Source organism: Lepidochelys olivacea, assembly GCF_965140295.1.
Source record: "Lepidochelys olivacea isolate rLepOli2 genome assembly, chromosome: 14".
Lineage (NCBI taxonomy): Eukaryota > Metazoa > Chordata > Testudines > Cheloniidae > Lepidochelys > Lepidochelys olivacea.
The window spans coordinates 17,089,095-17,103,030 of record NC_140424.1 but is presented as its reverse complement, the minus strand read 5'-3'; the positions used below and the strand labels follow the sequence as shown (position 1 = coordinate 17,103,030).

At 40.3% G+C, this 13,936-nt stretch overlaps 1 protein-coding gene across 3 annotated transcripts in view; it reads right to left on the bottom strand.

The window, feature by feature from the left end:
• Window positions 1-5,272: 5,272 nt before the first annotated feature.
• MFSD11 (major facilitator superfamily domain containing 11) overlaps window positions 5,273-13,936 on the bottom strand; it is a 36,703-nt gene continuing 28,039 nt past the window's right edge. For all 3 annotated transcript variants that reach the window (XM_084647075.1, XM_084647073.1, XM_084647074.1), the window contains exons 13-14: window positions 12,851-12,986; window positions 5,273-11,397 (exon numbers count right to left, since the gene is read on the bottom strand). In XM_084647075.1, coding sequence (XP_084503201.1) covers window positions 11,233-11,397; window positions 12,851-12,986 — 301 coding nt within the window. In that variant the 3' untranslated portion in view covers window positions 5,273-11,232. The remainder of the gene's footprint in view (window positions 11,398-12,850; window positions 12,987-13,936) is intronic.

Below are 13,936 nucleotides of genomic sequence, written 5' to 3'. Positions count from 1 at the left end.
AGAAACCCTTCTTGTTACCCTTCACATCCCTTGCTAGCTGCAACTCCAATTGTGCTTTGGCTTTCCTTATTACACCTCTGCATGCTTGAGCAATATTTTTATACTCCTCCCTAGTTATCTGTCCAAGTTTCCACTTCTTTAAGCTTCCTTTTTGTGTTTTAAGCTCGCTGAAGATTTCTCTGTTAAGCCAAGCTGGTCACCTGCCATATTTGCTATTCTTTCTGCACATTGGGATGGTTTCTTCCTGCATCCTCAATAAGACTTCTTTAAAATTATAGCCAGCTCTCCTGGACTCCTTCCCCCCTCATATTAGCCTCCCAAGGGATCCTGCCCATCAGTTCCCTGAGGGAGTCAAAATCTGCTTTTCTGAATTCCAGGGTCCATATTCTGCTACTCTCCTTTCTTCCTTTTATCAGGATCCTGAACTTGACCATTTCATGGTCACTGCTGTCCAGGTTGCCACCCACTTCTTCTTCCCCTACCAATTCTTCCCTGTTTGCGAGCAGCAGGTCAAGAGGAGCATGGCCCCTAGTTGTTTCCTCCAGCACATGCACCAGGAAGTTGTTCCCAACACTCTCCAAAAACTTCCTGGATTGTCTGTGTCCTGCTGTATTGCTCTCCCAGCAGATGTCAGGGTGATTGAAGTCCCCCATGAGAACCATGCCCTGTGATCTAGAAACTTCTGCTAGTTGTCCAAAGAGCCTCATCTACCTCATCCTCCTGGTCTGGTGGTCTGTAGCAGACACCCAGCATGACATCACCCTTGTTGCTCTTGCCTCTAAACTTAACCTGAAGACTCTCAACAGGCTTTTCTCCAGTTTCACATTGAAGCTCTGAGCAATCATACTGCTCTCTTACTTACAGTGCAACTCCTCCACCTTTCCTCCTCCTCCTCCTGTCCTTCCTGAACAGTTTATACCCATCCATGACAGTGCTCCAGTCATGTGAGTTACCCCACCAAGTCTCTGTTATTCCAATCACATCCTAGTTCCTTGGCTATGCCAGAACATCCAATTGTTCCTGCTTGTTTCCCAGGCTTCTTGCGTTCGTGTATGGGCACCTAAGATAATTAGCTGATTGCCCTCATTTCTCAGTATGAATCAGGAGACCTCCCCTGTTGCAACCTCCTTCTTGTTTCCTCCCAGTACCCCACTTACCTCTGGGCTTAAGTCACCATTCCCCGGCGAACCTAGCTTAAAGCCCTCCTCACTATGTTAGCTAGCCTGCCTGCGAAGATGGCTCTTCCCTCTCTTCGTTAGGTGGATCCCATCTCTTCCTAGCAATCCTTCTTCCTGGAACAACATCCTTGGTCAAAGAATCCAAAGCCCTCTCTCCGACATCACCTGCATAACCATGCATTTACCTCCACAATTTGATGGTCCCTACCTGAGCCTTTTCCTTCAACAGGGAGGATGGACAAGAACACAACTTGCACCTCAAACTCCTTTATCCTTCTTCCCAGAGCCATGTAGTCTGCCGTGATCCAGTCAGTCATTCTTGGCAGTATCAGTGGTGCCCATGTGGAGAAGTAGGAAGGGATAGCGGTTCAAGGGCTTAATCAGTCTTGGCAGACACTCCGTCACATCCTGAATTCTAGCTCCAGACAAGCAGCACGCTTCTCGAGTCTCCCAGTCTGGACGGCAGACGGATGATTCCATCCCACTTAGGAAGGAGTCTCGGACCACCACCACCATCTCCTCTTGGGAGTGGTAGTTGTGGAACCCCCATCCCTAGGAGAATGTATCCCATACCTTCCAGTTGTTGGGGTCTCCTTCTGATTCCTTCCCTCAGATAACTCTTCCAAACCATTCTCCACCATAATACCTGTGCAGAGAGCCTGAAAACAGTTTACCTCTATCTGCATTGGAGGTACGTGGCTTCTCCCTTTTCTTCTGGAGATCACATGCTGCCAATTTTCTTCCCCGTTCTGCACTGCCCTCTCTGATTCTTCAGCATGCTGTGCCTGCAGTACCAAACGCTGACTTCTATCCAGAAAGTCTTCATTCTCTCTGAATCAACTCTGAAACAGAGTTGCTACTTGGTTCTCTAGTCCTTAAACCTTCTCTTCCAATATGGAGACCAGCTTGCCCTCCATACAGACGAAGTTGCTTCTATCCTCTGGGAGAAAGAGGAACATGGCACATCCTGTGCAGGTCACAACAGCTGATTGCCCACTATCCATAATGTCTTCCTTCTCAGAGCCTCTTCAGATATCGTATTTACTGCTCACAGAAGCCTGAACGGCAAAAGCACTCTGGGGGAACTCCCCGCAGGCGAACTCCCAGGCAAACCTTTTTGTCTGTCCTCTGTTCGCTGTTCACTTGATTTGCAACTGGCTGCTTTTTTATAAGGCTGCTAGCTTCAAAAGCAGTTGGCCCGGATCAAAGCCTTCCCTCCAATCAACCACTCAAGGCCTACCTGGAGGAAAGCACTCCCAATTCAGTTTTCAAACAAACAACCTCAGGGCCAAACAGTCCTTGCAACTAGCTCCAGTCAAACAAATGGTCACAGCAGAACACAAAGGAAGTCTGTAGCTGAGCCAGAAATGGAACCTATATCTCCCACAGCCCTATCCACTAACCATCCTTCTTCTGTGGCAATCTCCACTGGGACCTGTTGATGCTACTGTGACATGAATAAATAATTCCCACTCTAACTAATTACCACTCCAAAGATAATCAGCCCCTGTTGGCTGAAGTAGCCATACGTGGGCCCAAAGAGCAAAAGCTAGGTCCCCGTGTGACAGTGCAGACAGCCCTATAAGGCCCAGAGCCAGCAATTAAATCTGCTTCTAAAATAGCTGCTTATATTAAAAAGGAGGAAAATCAGTAGATTAGAAACTTCATTCACTGCTACCAGAATACACTTAGGTCCCAGTGAAGCACATTTCTATTGAATGTACATTTGAATGACTTGCCTGTGAGTGTCCCGCCTGCAGTGGGGGGAGAAAACACATTTCAGCTTTCCCTGGTACAATCATTTAGCACTGGAACAGTTAACAGAGCTGTATATCCCATTCCCTCTCCTGCAATCATGAAATAAATAATGTATAACTATGAGGCTCTTTCAAACAGGTTATTTATGTATTTTTTTCTTTAAAAAGATTAATATTAGAAACAAACCCATGTAGGGCAGCCATTACCATAAGATGAATGGCCCTGACAATAAGCAGAGACCATTACACTTGCTGTGCTTGCTTAATTGGAGCTAATGTCAATAAGTGACCTAAACAAATGGCTATTTTCCTTTAATATGACAGAATGAGTAATTTTTCATTTGAGTCACAAACCTTCTTTCTATATTTTTTCCCTCATGCCATAAATGTGAAGTGAGAACTCCAAAATGTCCTGAGACACACATGGCTTTTTGGAAAGAAAACAAATCTGAGTCTATTTTGTTACTTTTTACTTTTTGTAAAGAATTGGAATTAACTGTTTTGAATACAGAGATTCAAGGAAGGAACTTAAATATGAAACAGCAGAACTACTAACTGGTATGTAACCCATTGCTTAAACCAGCATCTTTCCAGATGACTGGAGAGTAACTAATCTACTGCTGATTTTTTTAAAAAGGGCTCCTCAGGTGATTCTGGTAAGCCCAATTTCAGTACCAGGCAAATTGGCTGAAATTATAGTAAAGAACAGAATTATCAGACACACAGATCAACATGAGATGATAAAGGCAGGATATGATGTCTGTGAATGGGCAACAGGGGATGGATCATTGGATGATTACCTGTTCTGTTCATTTCCTCTGATGCACCTGGCATTGGCCATTGTCAGAAGACAGGATACTGGGCTAGATGGACTACTGATCTAATGCAGTTTGGCCTTTATGTTATTATAAAATCATGAATGATGTAGACAAAATGAATGAATAGGGTAGTGTATGTAATTCACATAACACAAGAACTATAGATCACCTAATTAATTTAATAGGCAGCAGATTTTAAATAAACATAAGGTATGTTGATAGAAGAGAGGTCCATTAGTGGCTGTTAGCCAAGATAGTCATGAATACAACGGACGCACACGGCCCAGGTTTCCCTAAACCTCCAAACACCAGAAGCTGGGACTGGATGACAGGGAATGGCTCAACTGTTTATTCCTTCTGCAGCATTTGGCATTGGCCACTGTCAGAAGATAGAACACTAGGCTAGATGGACTTTAGTGTGACCTAGTATGGCTGTTCTTATCTCCTCAGAAATCAGAATATTGAAAGGATCCAATCCTCGCACTAGTAGGAACACACTGAATTTTGTGGATGTGAGATATGCAGCATCCTCAGAGGAAAATGCAGCAGAGCAGCTTCCTCTGTGCTGGTCCTTCTGCATGCAGGTGCTTCCTACCCACACTGCAGTTTTCAGATTTTTGTCCATCTGCCCTCACTCATCATCCACAGTTTTGGCATCTGACAGCCAACTGAATTGTTACTCGAGTTGCTACTTTTCTAGTTTACTAGAACCACCACCTTTCAGTTCTTCATCACCTGAAGAAAACTGTTTGGTCCAAATGGTACATTCTAGCCAACTAGCTATCAGATTGAACAAAAATCTCTCCTCACTTGCGTCTAATCTGACTCTTAAATAGGTTCCAAAGATGGAGCCCATTAAACTGACTGATTTTACAAGAGACAAGGTGGGTGAGATAATCTTTTCTTGGATCAACTTCTGTTGGTGAGAGAGACAAGCTTTCAAGCTTGTCTCTCACCAACAGAAGTTGATCCAAGAAAAGATATTACCTCACCCACTTTGTCTCTCTAATATCCTGAGACCAACAAGGCGCTAGCTACATTGATTTTATAAGGGCATATCATAGGGACATGTGAAAGGAGTTGTGAAGGGAATATCAGAACTTGAGAACTATGTTTATGGGTGGTAGATAAATCCCATGCTATAAAACTGGATGGAACCAAATCTTCCTTTCACTGATTGGGTCTAGTCTTCATAAAATGGGCTTGCAAATGGAGTGAGATGAGAAAACTAATCAGGGAGTGGAAGTCAGATCTGTATTTCCACAGACATCTCAATATTCTACTCTCTCTATGCCATGATGACTAGCACGAAGTGAAATCCTTCCTGACTGAAATGGAGTGCTGGTGTTCCAGGACACATTCATTTTCTAAAGCAAGCCAATATAGTTGATGCAAAGACTTTCCGAGATCAATCAGCCCACATATTTTGACTTAACTTCACAAAGCCTCTGGCATGAGTGCACAGCTTAAAACAGTGACAACAACAATTCCGACAACTTAATAAGCAAATTAGCAAAAATACAGGCCATGATTCACTTTTATTTGTGTGGCTGTAACCACAAAAGAAATATAGTAAGGAGTCTGTTTTTACTCAAAACACTTGCATACGATCAGTGTTTTCATTGTAACAGTCATCACATGGCTCCACTTTCAGTTAATGTGACCTCAATTATAACCAAAGACACCATTTTTAATGTAAAAAAGGCTTAAAACTATTTTAATAAGACTTCTGCATGACATCAAAATGTAAACAAAACAGAAAAGATGGCTTGGAGGAGGGCTTGTCAATACTGAAATAATAATTTAGCAGAACAGAAATTGAATTAATGCCAACAACTAATTCCCTAAACATCCTTTTCATTGAACCCAGACCACCTCTCCCCTCACATGCTCTTTCTGACACACTCTCTCTCTGCTTCCAAATGTCCTTTCCATTGCACTCCTATAGCTCTGAGCATATTTCTTTCACTGCTTGCTCATTAGCACTTTACATAGTGCTATACAGTTTCTAAAGTGACATTAGTTGAGTGTGCTAATGGAAATTGTAAAAAACAGGAGTCTCAGCTACTGAACCAAACAGGTGACGTGTCATTGTGGAGTGTCTTGTAAAACAGAAATCTCTTAGACCTGGTCTACACTAAAAAGAGGTCGACCCAGCTATGCCACTCAGGGGTGTAGATTTTTCACACCTCTGAGCAATGTAGTTAAGCCAAGCTAGCCACCGGTGTACACAGCGCTAGGTTAACAGAAGAATTCTTCCACTGACTTAGCTGCTGCTTGTTGGGGACGTGGATTACCTACACCAATGCAAGGGGTTCTCCCACTGGTGCAGGTAGTGTCTATGCTGAAGCACTACAGCTGCAACACTGCAGCCCGGCCACTTTAGCACTTCTAGTGTGGACTAGCCCTTAAACGTTCCTTACTGTGTTTTCTCTAAAAAAGAAAAGGAGGACTTGTGGCACCTTAGAGGCTAACAAATTTATTTGAGCATAAGCTTTCGTGTGCTACAGCTCACTTCATCGGATGCATCAAATAAATTTGTTAGTCTCTAAGGTGCCACAAGTACTCCTTTTCTTTTTGCGGATACAGACTAACATGGCTGCTACTCTGAAACCTGTGTTTTCTTTGAAATTCTACTAGGGCTGACATTTTACCACCATGTCACCTACAAAAGGTTAGAAGACCTGTTGAAAAATACACTGGAAGCTGGTCTCTGCTACTCCTTCCACCATTGCTAGCACTGGAACAGCTGCAAGAACTCCAGAAGAATCAGCATAGACACAGCCTTATAAGACTCATCTTTGCTAGAAAATTAGGTCATGTTAAACATGATTTTGCATTCATTGTAGAGAGAAAAATCAAGATTAGCATTCTGACAGCTGATCACAGCTAAAGCTATGGTTCGAGCTGGGTATACCCATCTCCATCTGGCATGATGTTAAACAAAATGGTCCCTGTCTATATTGACTGCAAAGTTGTGTTTAACATTGTGCTACTTAACACAACTCTTCAAACATGACCTAATTTTCTAGTGAAGACAAACTCATCGGGTAATTTCTGTGAGAATAGTTCGCAACATTCAAACAGAGTAGTAGCCATGGAGCACTACAACTTTTGGGTCCCGATCTTCAGCTGATAGAAACTGGTATAGCTTCACTGAAGTCAATTGGAGGTTTGCCAATTTATACCAGCTGAGCATTTGGCCCTGGTTTTGTAAAATAAACCACTATGAGAGTTTCCCTTCTCATCCCTACCTACTAGTGTAGATTATACTCAAAATTAAAACCATACAAATTAGAACATATAAATTAGTGAAGAACAAGGAATATAGACATCCAGACTGCAAAACATCTTTCCATACATTTTGCTGTTTTCATAAGAATCTAAACTTTTGAGAACTGCAAAATGAAGAGAAATGTACATATACCCTTATGCTTTTTCTGATGAATATAGGCCTATTTTTTAAAAAAAATCAAGGGGGCGGGGGGTTGCATTCAAAAGTCAGGAATATCAGTTTTTACTTCCTCTTTCTTCCTAAAGGATTTTGCCATTTGTTTAGAGGACTCACAAAGTAACATCACAGGAAGTTGAAACCATTACAGCATTAAGAGTAAAGGGTACAACAAACAAACAAATATATGTCTTTGCAGCTAACCAAGTTCTATTTACAGTTCTGCTTCTGGAGATAATTTTCCCAATATAAACCAATGCACTAGTGATTTTGAAGCATGCAAACCAGACTACAAGAAATTCACAGAAAGCCTGGCCCTGATCAAATTCACATTGAAAAAAATGGAAAGACCACAACTGAATTCAGTGGGCAGTGATTCAAATGCCAAGAGAAATGTGACTTTACCCCATTCATCTCAATTGGCCCTTACTGCCAGTGCTTAGATATGGTGATAGGAGCTTTAGAAATGCTTACAGAGATGGGAGCATAATTAGATGTCAACATTACTAACCTTTTTACTGCTGATCATTGTATCCAAAACAGCTGACTAATGTGCTTTATCCTGTGCAGCTGAATGTATTTTTCATGTCCTGACATTCCACAGGAATAAGTCTGCGAGTTTAGATGTAGTTACATGATTGCCTGGATAATTGAGGGTTTTTTCTACTTTTCTTAAAAATTCAAATTAAAACATGATAAAGAGAGAGACAAGCTTCCAAGCTACACAGAGCTCTTCCTCAGGTCAGGCTCTGTGTATCTCGAAAGCTTGTCTCTTTCACCAACAGAAGTTGGTCCAATAAATAAATAAAAGATATTACTTCACCTACCTTGTGTCTCTAATATCATGGGACCAACAGGGCTACAACAGTAGTGCATATATTTATAGGGTATGCAGTTTTAAAATGTTTGACATTCATAATGTGGCTTGAAGAATTTTGTAAATTTCTTATCAAATTTGGCTCAAAAAAGAAAACTTAGTTCACTTTAATAACCTAATAAGTAATTCTGAGCCTTCCTTGTGTCTTACATTATCTGGTTTTGAGTCAAATCAGATAGAATAGAAAAAGACAAATGCTCTGGATGTTCACAGGTGCTGAGAACCCCCAACTCTAATTGTCAGCAGTGAGAGGTCGGTACTCAGCACCTCTGAAAATCAGATCCAAAATACTTGCTGAAATTGTGAAAATTTAGAGGTGAAAATCTTTCCCTACAGATTTTACTAAAGCACTCTGCATACTTCTGTTATCCCAGATGAACAACACTGCACACAGACATCCATTAATAAAGCACCATTTTTAAAAGCAATCTCATCGTAAGTATTACCTTCTAAAATGAAATTGTATTATTTTTAATGCATTTGCAAGGCACTCATCACCATAAGCACCAATTTGTTCACCCATGTATTACCAAACAGAATGCTCCTTGTGATCTTTTAGCAATTAAAATCTTCTCTCACTGGTGTGTGGAGAACAGACTCCAAGAATAGTATGAAGCTTGATTTTTTTTCTCTCTTCATTAAAGTTCTTTATGCCTTTTGGTACTTTGAAGAAAATATAAAAAAAGAATGCAGTAGGAAAATACCTAATCACTGAAGGATTTCCTAGTGTCTTTACTTTTCCCCCCCTCATGAATGGTATATAAAAAATATTATATTTGAAAAAAGAAAAGGAGTACTTGTGGCATCTTAGAGACTAACAAATTTGTTAATCTCTAAGGTGCCACAAGTACTCCTTTTCTTTTTGCAAATACAGACTACCACAGCTGCTACTTTGAAACCTGTCATTATATTTGAAATTACTGAATAAAAGAAGTGGATGGGAGGCACTAATGTGCAGCCAGCTACATCATATACATTGATTCAATTTGATTCCATGCCCTGAATTTCCCCTTTAGTTTGACTGACAACGTAGAATTGTTATATTAACCCTTTCTCCCCTTTCATTTTCTTCTCCATCTCACTCCCTTTTACACTTTATTCAGTGAAACTCCTGCTGACCAATAAGGTTTCCTTGAGTTTCCCTCACCTATCCTCTTCCCAGCTAAGTATCTGGGGTTTCAATAATTCTCTCACTAACACCTTTCTGACCTCACAGCAGAAACCTGGAATGAACCCAAAGCCAATACCCCTAAATTTGTGTACAGTGCCATTTTACTATGCACAGGCTTGGTTGTGCCTAGGGTGACCAGATGCAATGGACAAAATATCGGGACATAGGGGGGAAGCAAAAAAAAAAAAAAAGTGGCCGGAGCGGCCAAAGCCACAACATCGGGACAAATGGCGTCCCGACCGTGCATCTGTCGGGATGTGGGACAAAGAACTAAAAATCGGGACATCTAGTCACCCTAGTTGTGCCACATGAGGATTTCACGTGATGCACCACTTTGAGACTGGCACGGAGATACAGAAAGACACAGGGTTCCCCTAATTCAATACCAAATTTATCCTCCATGCTCACTAAGTAGTTATGACATAGTATGAGAAACTGAAACATCATTTAATTCTTTCTTAATCATCTTTAAATACAAGAAGTCAACATACCAACTGTGCTCATCAAAAGGTTTGCAGTCTAACAAAGGATGGTACCTCACTAAAAATCGAACTAAGAACGTTTCTAATAAAGTGTTTTAAAAAGTTTCCACCTTGGTGTTCAGATCTATTCTCAATTGCTTCAGATCAATTTGTTTACTAGTCAAAACCTAACTGCCAGCACTGAAAGTTCAACTAGGTAAACAAAATCTAGGTGTGTTGTATCTGCTGCCTACATTATCACCAATTACAGTATAACAATTCTGCATCCAAAATTTAGCTGCCAAGTTTTTTTGATGATGCAGAATAAATTATTGCATGTTCTTCCTATGTTCTATTGAGTGACAAACATATTTTATTAATCAGCTATTCATATATTACTTAGATGATGTACATGGAGCAGATACTGTATGTACAGTAACAAGAGACAATTTTTACAGTCCTCTTTCCCCTCTAACCAGGCTTTAAAGTGGTAAATGGGAAAGCGTGCCCATCACAAGATGCCATTACTAACATGTACATCTAACTAATGTAAGCCCTGATCTTGTAAATACTTGTACACCTGAGTAACTTTAACCATGAGTAATGCCAGTGAACCCAATGTTTGCAGGCTGAGAGCCGTGTCTTTATGACTCCTTGTATAGCATTTCCTGGAGAACATTCTGGCAGCCAACCTAATCTATAGCCTGATCCTGAGAGGTGCTGAGCACTCACAATACCTGTTGATATAAATGGGGATTCAGTTGCTCCACACTTCTCAGGTTCAGGCCCTTAATCATCTTGGACTTTACTTAGCCTTCTGATAAGCTTCAATAAAGAAAATCTTGTCCAAATGTATCTAATATACTTTACATCAGCCCATAATACTTACGATCTCTCTTTTTTTAAAAACTGATCCTAGATAAAATTTTAAGCTATAAAATAGGGTATCAACAATGTTATATACTTAGGAACCAAGGGATGGAGGGGCACAGCATCACAAAATGTTCCCCTTAAAACACCTCTATTGCCACAGAAGTCCATGGGTTAGATTGGCTTCTCGGATATGTAGACATGCTGCAGCACACTGTATCCTCATACACAGAAAGAATTTTTACAAGATAAGAGTCTGCAGAGCTTGGATCTAAGTAAAAATAAAACTATTTGAGAGGAATGAAACTAGAATTTCTATAGTACCTGATCACAAAGAGAGAAATAGGCACTCAGCAAAGGGATGTATCCGAATAAAATTGTTCAATGCACAGATCCCATTTTCCTTCCATTTTCTAATATGTGATTTCTGCACATCAATGTCAATTAAAATAAGAAAGAAAGCCTTTTAATTTTGGCATTTTGTTTTTCTATGTTTCATTATGACTGTTCCTGTCAGTTACACTGAAAGGGCTTTAACAGAGGCTTCCTTCATCCCGGCCTCTCTAATGTGATCTTTTCACCTTCTCAAGTCATTTCAATAAATATGTTTCTGTGCATCTCCTCACATCAGGCTGATGGAACACCTGAATCAAATGCTCCTGTAGTCAGAGCCACGGGCGACAAAAGCTGCTGCTTCCCACTCCACAGTAAAGAAGGAGATTGTTCCAAAGAACCCAACCACTGCCATGATCAGGAGCTGCCACTGAAGAAGAAGGTAGTTGCTGTAGAAAAATGCAATTGCAGCACAGATGGACTGAAAGAAAAAACACAAAACACAAGCTATCACTTCAGGTATGCAGTCTAGCTGTTCTATGTAAAGATTATCATTACTGACATGCATACAGAAAGATATTTAGCCTTTAATTCTCTTAGAAATATACTCCTTTATCAGATATTAAATGTAAAAAGGCTTCACTATATTTATTTTGGTCTGATACACAGAAAATTCAGTTTTAACTTCTGTCATTTAAGTTCACTGGATGAATTGAACACCGCACACAAGGGTGTTTATAGTATCCTATATGCAATTCTCTGTTACTGAAACCACTGTGTCTCATGCACAACACATCCAAGGAATAAGTACAGAATATAAAACAATAACCTGAATAATCTTTTCCCAGTATTACAGCACTTTATTACAGAACCAGAGGCATGCATGTATGACATAACTGCAAATTTCTACCAAGTGTAGCTCTTAAATGCACTCTACCCTTGTTAAGGATTCAACCTACAATACTCATTAGCTCCCAGCTAGATTAAAGAACTTTTATAATTAGGCTGACCCATCATCACGTTAAATACTTAATTATCTTGGATAATGTTATCAAAACAGAATGGTGCATCGGGAAATCACTGGAAATAATAAAGTCCTTACAAACACAGCAGCTGTGATCTAGTGGATTAGGCACATGGCTGGGAGTCAGAACACCTGGGCTCTGTTTATTTCACACAATTTATTGTGTGACCCTGGGCAAATCTTGTCACCTCTTCATGCCTCAGTTTTCTGATCATCACAATCCAGGATCTGGGAAAGCTCAAAACCACAAAGGTTTCCACCTGGGCTTCATGTCTGCTATTTATCAACCCATTCAGAATAGGAGAAAGCAATCATTTATGAGAAGGGCTTCTAATTTAGTCCACAACTGACATAATTATAAATAGTTTCGGGGTGATGGCTTAAGACATGTGAAATGACCATTTCAATTCTTCTTATGCCCAGGTTCCCCTCACCAAGTACTGGGCACAACCGGTAACTCTAAGTGACATGTGGTACAAACTTTAAAAAACTTGGAAACCAACATTTAACCAATACATTTGCTGTTACCTACTACCCAATCTCCAAAGACTTCTTCCAGTAAATAAATATTTAAACCAAAAATCAGAATCTGCATATCTGAACATGCCTTTAGACATTAAAGCAGAACCCACCATTATCGATAGCTCACACTCAAAAACCTGAGAGTGTCTGATTGCTCAATACATTAACACAGCACTTTTATATTGTTCTCCTGAACCAAGGGCTACTACTTTAACCAGTTTTTGCATAAAAGACAGAACAGGCTCCCATCCTTTCTGGGAAGGATAGTATTAAATTTATTGAGCTCACTAAAAAAATCTGCCTTATTTCAGTAGAATACTAATTATTCATATACCCAAAAGACATCTTCACATACACAGTGACTTTGCTATTTGACGCAATATAATACCTGGACAAATTTGAAGACAGCGAAGGCAGGTGCACTGTCTTCTGAATAAAGGAACCCCAAAATACTGAGGAGTTGGGTGTTAAAGCAGCTGTCTCCTAGTCCCAACAGAAAGCTGCATAAAATTGCCAACTCTTTGCTGCAGGGAAAAATGAAACCAACTTTAATAGGGATATTCAGCTACTGGCTAGTGCTAGTACCCATAGAGATTCTCAATATAAACAACCTGTTTTGTCAGACTTGTCTTGGAAATAAAAGTAGAAAATTGAATTCAGGTTTGAATTTTGATGGAAAACTACTGATGTGGGTGGTAGATATATTTCCTTACAGGATTTTTGTACTCTGAAATTCTAAATTTTCTGCCAGTGCTACAGCCAGTCAATCCTACACTGAATTGGAGCTGCTAAAACAACTACCTCACTTTGGGACTCCTCTTCTGTTAATGGGCAAGCATATCTGGATCTTAATGCCTGCAGCCACCAGATATGGAGAGCATGAAAACTGTATGAATATGGGAGGCTTAAAAAGCACCTTTCAAATTGCAGAAAATTTCAGATATAATGCTTAACACAAGTCCATTAATATGTTCACAATTTCTTACGTTGGCAAATTAGCAGTTACTTGTATTTAAACATGGGATTGCTGCCTTCCAACTCATTCTCCTTCATATGTGTGTGTGGAGGAAGCAAGATGGTAGAACAATGTGGGCACAGAAACAGAGTGATCCCTGCAATATCCTGACCACAGAGATTAGAATTCTTCTTGGCCCTTACGGGGGTCATGCATGCACAAGGCAAGAAAGCTTCTGATGCCCACTCCCCAAACTGAGCACCCATGTAATGGACAGGCAGAATCTGGCCACAAGTTAATGGAGTGGACCTGGACAATGAGTATTCAATTGGCTTTAGAAATTGCTGTCATAGTGTGTGGTATAGTTGTGCCCTCTGGTATATTAGAATAACGGAAATCACTGGCATCTACGATAACTAAAGTAATTTCTCAGACCATCAGTAATAATGTTCACAAACAATGCAGTTAATATGAACTGACACCATTCTGACCTGCCATTTAACCGCCTACATTTTGGTA